This window comes from Lotus japonicus, chromosome 5, assembly GCF_012489685.1.
Source record: "Lotus japonicus ecotype B-129 chromosome 5, LjGifu_v1.2".
Lineage (NCBI taxonomy): Eukaryota > Viridiplantae > Streptophyta > Magnoliopsida > Fabales > Fabaceae > Lotus > Lotus japonicus.
Window position 1 is genome coordinate 27,462,418 of NC_080045.1, and position 7,261 is coordinate 27,469,678.

At 35.9% G+C, this 7,261-nt stretch overlaps 1 protein-coding gene across 1 annotated transcript; it reads right to left on the reverse strand.

Moving 5' to 3' along the window:
* Positions 1–721: 721 nt before the first annotated feature.
* LOC130719401 (uncharacterized) lies at positions 722–1,729 on the reverse strand. The gene has a single exon (XM_057570026.1). The coding sequence runs from the start codon at positions 1,727–1,729 to the stop codon at positions 722–724; it is 1,008 nt and encodes a 335-aa protein (XP_057426009.1).
* Between the last annotated feature and the right edge of the window lie 5,532 nt (positions 1,730–7,261).

A 7,261-nucleotide genomic window follows, 5' to 3' on the forward strand; every position in this document is an offset into this window, starting at 1 on the left:
TGTTTGGTACTTTTTGGAAATAGAAGGTCGTACTCGGCCTTGAATCGCGTGGTTTCAGTCACATAAAAGACTGAGACAGTGTGTCTTTTAAAATGCATTAAAGCTCGTGCCTGTGCGTTATTTTCTAGGTGCCTTCTCCGTGCGTGGAATCATATATCTCGGCTGGCACAAGGGACATCACAATAGTAAATAAATTAAATGAACTTATTGACAAACCGTGCTTACATATTTACTGAATCCCAAGATCAATGCAGTCAATTCGTACAAAACAAAATACTACGGTGCTCAAATTAATTAATATAATAACACGTAATTCATTTTTTGCCTATAAAACAAAACATTGTCCTCCATGGCTATAACATGAGAGGCAGAAGAAGGAAAATTACATTATCAAATACACATTGTGTCAAACGTACAGCATGGATAACCGAAAACTTAGCTACAATACTACGTACAACATTAAATACAATAAAACTAATAACAATGAGGCTCCCACAGTCAAGGATGCAAACAGTGCAAATCGTCAATTACATTTAGCCATTTAATGCTGCCAGAACATCAGTGAACGAGGTTGTCTGAGACAAGTCAATAGGCCGAAAGGTACTCGAATAAGAGATGAACCTCACATCCGTCCCCCTTGTGTTTTCACCGAGAACTTTACATTTCCAAGGGTAAGCTCCGTTGACATTGTAACCATATATTTTGGTCTTCGTAGCAAATATCAAACAGTCACATTAACAATACCGAAACCTCTGATGAGTTCCACTTCCTCTGGCTTTCTTGAAAAAAGATTGTCATCATATTCATCTTCGAGTTCAAAGTTTATCCCCAACTCTCCTATGTTTATGCGATCTATCAGCACCCAGGAGACCTGTGCACCATATCGAACTAGACACAGAGATTCTGTTGACGTCCATCGGCTACCCCATGTGAAGACCCCGTATGCACCACGAAAAGGATCATGAACAGCCTCATCAGGGAGAGGTAGAAAGTTACAATTTTTTTCGATGAGGGAGTAATGCACAATGTACGGCAGTGAAGATAGCGGCCAAACCTCCCCCTCACCGTAATCGAAATGATCAGACATCATGTACAAATTATCATTGACAACAGCCACATGGTCCAGATCCATCTGCCTGGCCCCGAACTCAATTTTATTTTCTAGAACTTGCCAGTTATTTACAACAGGGTTATATTCTTTCATCACATATGGTGGACTCCATCGATCTTGAACACCGGCAATGCATATCAATTTGTAATCGCTTCCATGTGTGTCAGTTGGAACGATTATGATATGCATTTTAAGTTCATCAGGAATGTTGTACTCTTCCAGGGGAGATCTTAGGAGAGCCCACGAACCGGTGACGGGGTTGCATAAGCACGGTGTTGGTGTCTTCACGTCAACAATCTCAAATTCAACGACTACCAACCCGTTCCACGAAGCGAGGATTCTCCAATGGCGGTTAAACAAGTCCATAAATTGAATTGGTAAACCTGGAGAAGGACCATTTTCGAATAAATGATAGAGGTCCGTCCCCATAGGCGCTGGAATGTCAGGAAAAACGAAAATGTGCATGTCGCCACGTTGAAGCATGTTGCGGGCTTGTTCACCGCAAAAATTAGGGGCTTCATTGAAATCTATTTTTGAGGATACACACTTAAACTTACATAGAAGGTATGCGGGTGCATGAGAAAACAGATGATACAGGTTATCTCGTATGGAACCCATCGTTGAAACCCAACACAAGATTATCACGCACAGAGCAAAATAAACTAAAAGAAGCAATAGCTTGCTTGAAAGAGGACGGTATTGGTTGTAATGAAATTACAAGAACAACGGTATTTATAACCATGGGTTTGCTTCCGATGCCGAAATTCGCGACACTTGAGTCGATGCGGTTTAGGTGGGTTTTGAAACGCGACGGCATAGTGGCGCCGTTTCTTGAATGGATATATTCTTCCGTCGGTCATGAATGGGTAAAGGAAACGGTTGGTAACACTCATTATGGTAGGAACACAAACTCAAGCTAAGATAATGTATTGGGTTTTTATATGCGTGTGTAGTTGGAAAACCCTTGCACGAAGGGTGAAGATGTCACTACACGTGTTCTTGAATTCGTAGTACTAGTTGATCTACGGTTCCCATGAAATGAGACGTAGGTGTACCAATTCTCTTGTAAGACTTAAATATCAATAATGATTTGTTCACCCCTCTCTTTTGAGGTGGAGTGTTGGAATGATGAGAGAGATATGAAGACAAGAAAAAGTAAGAGAAAGAAAATATGAGATGTGATAGATGATGAGATGAGAGAGATAGAAATAAAAATAGATCTAAATGAAGTGTTTAAAAAAATGAGGTGTGTATATATCATTACTCCTTAAATATAGAATCCTCCTAATTTTTTCAACAAACAAACGATTGACCGATCGAGTATAAACGCGCAAAATGTTGGAATCCAGGTTGGTTGGAGTTACAATTGAGGATGAGATTGTTGCAATAAAATGTTAGAGTCAAGTCCGACCTTAGAGAAGTCAGGGTGATGGGAAGAGTTTATTAAAAGAGGGAGTCATCAACTTATACTTTAAGGTTTTGAGTTAAGATGATATATATACAATCTAATTGGGGTCTCGTGTCGGCCTTGACCCTTAGGATCCGGCCGTACCAATTATATGCATACACCTGTAAATATTCTTTAATTCATTAATTAAAGTAACAAATTTGTTCTAATTCTAAATAAGTCCCATAAAACTATCACTCCATTTATCAGTTAATTCTTTATCAACCCACCAATTCTTTACGTTTTCCTCACAAGTCACAATGTCAAATCCCTCCTCACTGGCTTACGTTCAATCCCTATTAATCAATACTATCAAGTCAAGCACAAGCCAAGCCACCAATTTTTTATATATGTTATGTTCCTCACATACTTTGGATGCTGATTAAAGTGGGAATTTTTTTCACTTCATTTCTATGTCCAAGTAAGAAGAGATCTGGTAAATATGGTTAACTTTTTCCATCCTTGCAATCGTCGTTGCATCTGGGCTTGGAAGCAAGTCGATTCTGAGGGATTAGTGCCTATTGTTAGAAAATGATAAATATTGATGCCTAATTCTTGTTGATTCTAGTTCTGAAAAGTGAGTTTCTGGGTTGAACAATTTGAAAGGTTGAAGGGGCTTCTGGGTTCTATTTTGAGTGAGAGCTTCTGGGTTTGATTGATTTTTGGTTAAGTTGAAGGGGTTTCTGGGTTTTATTTTTTGGGTGGGATTGAGAAAGAAGAATGAGATAGTGGAAATGGAGTGAGATTCAGTGTGTTGGGTATTGTTAATGATTGCTAGAAGAAGATGAGGAACATGAAAGTGAAAAGTGTGAAGATGAAACAACACTAAAATCTATTGATTGAAATAAAATTTGTGGGGGTTATTATTGAGTTAACTAAATAAAAGAGGGGTCATTAAGAAAATATCAAATGAATAATTATAAATTAGAAAATAGATGGAGGGTTCATGGTAGGGACAACGAAGAAAGTATCAACTATTGTATAGTGGTTATACAAGTGGTGATATTGTTGGTGCCGCGCTGGTGGTGGTGAAAATTGATTATATATAGTCAAGTTATTTTTTGTAAGCCCCTAAAAGAAAAAGAAAAACTAAAGCCTCAAATGAGGAATACTATATTCAAGCATTTTTACATGTTATTTATTTATACCTAATCCATAATCTAAAAGCTAGAGTAAATAATTGCTTTAAGGTTTGTGGTCATTTAAGGTTGTGTTTACAAATTCCAGCATAGGGTTCATTATTTTGTCATTAGACTCATCTCCAATATCAAGCAAGGCTTTTCTCCTTCTAGTTTTCGGATTTTCCCTTGTCCCCTTTATCATCTTGTGTGTTTAAACCATGCGTTACATGCTAGATGAACTGTCTCAGGTATTATCTAATGCACCCGCTTACCTACAATGTAGGTTTAGGAGTGTATCCTGAAAGAGTAATTTCTCCACCGGACTCAACTTTTGCCGTGAACAAGCCCGCAACATGCTTAAACGCAGTGACATGCACCTTTTTGCTTTCCCTAACATGTCGTTACGTTTTGCCCTATTTGTTTCTTGATGAAGTTGTTGTCATTTTCACATCTTATCAATTTTTTCCTTTTTCCTTCTTTTTTTTTTTTGTCTCTTGATGAAGTAGCATGTTAGTACTTACCAGGAAAAGCTGTTTTTTATGGCGCCTTTTTTTATACATCGGAAAATGACAAAACTAAAGCTATGAAAAAAAAAAGTTGAACGTACTGTTGTTTTGGGGACCCTGTTGTTTGATTAATTTAATTTTGAAAACCAGATTACATTGAGATGTTTTAAAACATTGAGATGTTTTAAACCAAATTAAATACAGAGTCGTCCATGCTCATAAATTTTATCCGAGACACGTGGCCGTTATTATAGTATCGATTATCGAGCAACCATGGGGACTTACAAGTCGTAAGAGTCCGAGCGATGTGCATATCCCATTAATTAAGCTAATATGCATTATCCCCATGGGAAGTAAGTCAGACCGATGTGACTATATCTTACAGTGTGTAGTGTTTTCAGTCTTGAGGTCGCCATTCATTCTACTTTAGCTCCATATCGGGCGTCCGTCATATTTGCTCAAATACCAATATGAGTGTGCTAGCGTCATCAGAACTTTATCATGACATAAAGGTAATTTCCTTTACCATGATGTTTGATGAGTGACATAAATTTAGATAACTTATTGAACCGCGCGACCCATTTATTTGTCTTGACGTGATGAGTACTTATGTGACATAAATCTAATGACATACTCCCTCCGTTCCTATACAACTTGTACTTTAAGGTTGTTGCCAAAGTATTAAGAAATATCAATTAATATTCTTGTTTTACTAAAATTACTATCTAACTTCCAATTACACCCTTTATCTCTCTTATTAATTGTAAGTTTTCAATTTTTCTACCACCAATAAAGTAGAATTAATGCTCTTTTGAAACTTTAAAAGTATCAGTTATATAGGAACAACAAAAGAACCAAAATAGTATCAGTTATTTAGGAACGGAGGGAGTACACGGAGGGAGTACTCCCTCCGTTCCTATATAACTGACACTTTAAGGTTGTTGCACAAGTATTAAGAAATAACAATTAATGTTATTGTTTTATTAAAATTGCTATGTAACTTCCTATTATAACCTTTATCTCTCTTATTAATTCTAACTTTACAAGTTACCAACCACCAATAAATGAAGGGTACAATTGGTAAATTATAATTAATGCTCTCTTGAACTTTGTAAAGTGACAGTTATTTAGGAACAAAATTTAGCCAGAATTAGTACCGGTTATTTAGGAACGGAGGGAGTAAATAGACAAAAGGAGGATAGAGTCTAGAGCCGCTCTACTCCAACATAGAGCTACGCATGGTGTACATGTGTCACAGAAAGTCAATCATCTTTCTCATGGAGTATGATGCTTGACATAAAGTTGACATAAGGGATGATTGTGTGTCTTGAGCCGCGCGTTTCAGACCAAGCATGCACAGTTGTCGTGTTTCGTCCAAATCACACCATATGATGTAGCTCATCTTATGGGGCAGTGTGATGTGGCTTGGAAGTGAAGTGACTTAGACGTGATGTTACCAAACACACATTGACTAATAGTGTACTGTATGCGGGTTTCCCTATTAACATATTTATCTACATGTAAAAGTGAACTTCGGTTCGCAATCACTAAATACGACATAAATTCTAAAACTTTTATTGTTTTATAAATTCAGTACATTTTTTCACAATTTATTCCATAGATACCCTTACCATCTTTTTTTTTTTCACCGATCAAAATAATAACACGTTTTTTAAATAATAACAATCACTATCCTTCTTTACTTTATCTTAACATTAAGTAGGGGTGTCTATGTCAACATATATATCAATTATTGCCCTCTTAAAGAATGTGTAGAACCTCAGACAACAAGATATCACGAATGGAGGAAGGAAAAAAAGAGATATACAAAGAGCACGAACGAGAAAGAAAAATATTGCATGCAGAAAGCCAATTTCGGGAGTGCATATATATATTTTTTTGCAATATTGTTCGCCAAATATGTCATGTGAATTATTTTTTCGGGCAAATTTGAATTCCAAATTTTTTGAGAAACTCTCAATTCTTCTACTGCTGAATACAATCAAGTGAATCTACAAAAAAAAATTATTTTTTTATATGCATTTCACCTTCTAGTGGTATAAATCCCTAGGTTTGTTTCCCAATTCATTAAAAAAATGCATAGGTATTACATTGAAATAAAGAGATGTGGTATCCAACAAAACATAACTAAATAGTTGTCGCAAACTGAAAATACATTAATGATAGAACGAGATTAAAAAAAATATGGACAATTGTGGAAATTTCATAAAATTTTAGAACTAATTTAATGTAAAAACTAGATTACCAAACTTTCTTAAGGGGTGTGCGTTGGTGGTTTAGTTCTTACATTTAGGAACAGATGAGGTAAGTTAGAAGAGAGAGTTATTAGTTGGAAAATGGCTAATTGTTGGGATTTATTTCAGAACAAAAGCTAATAGAAAGATAATGATAATAGTGAAAAACTTAGTTTTTTTTTTCCAAATCAAACGAAACAAGTCTCTATTTATAGAGAAAAAATTGAGTTCAAATTGAATTTTGGTTAAAATAATTGAGTGCAATGAAAAACTTTCTATCTGCGCGATACCACAAAGAAGCACCACGTGTCCCAGCCTTGGTAGATTCAATACGTTGAGATTTTTAATCACCTCTCCCCACCACGTCATTTTTAAATACTCTTCAACAAATCATTGCACCCATTCAACACCAAATTCTTCCCTTTTCAACAAGAAATTCTTCTTCTTTCAACACACCATTGTAAATGGTAAATATTTTAGGTCCTATTCACTCCGTTCCTTTTTAAGTGTCGTTTTATCATAAAGCTCTCCAACCAAGATAGTTGGTTATTAGAGTTGTTTTTCCCATTATACCATCTCATATCTCAATCATAAAGTCATAAATCTCTCCAACCAAGATAGTGGATTGTTAGTGTTTTTTCCACTCTCTCATTTCATTAAACCACCTACCACTCTCTCCCAATCATAAAGTAAAAAAGGTCTTCATAGTTATTAAGAAAGAAAAATCTTATGGAAAATGTGAAGTGGAGTTATTGAAAAAGTAAGGGTATGATTAACAAGATGAAACCTAAAACATCAAAACGACAGTTAAATAGGAACAA

Coding starts and splice junctions, on each gene's coding strand:
- LOC130719401 (XM_057570026.1), bottom strand. CDS start 1,729: ATGGGTTCCATACGAGATAACCTGTATCATCTGTTTTCTCATGCACCC.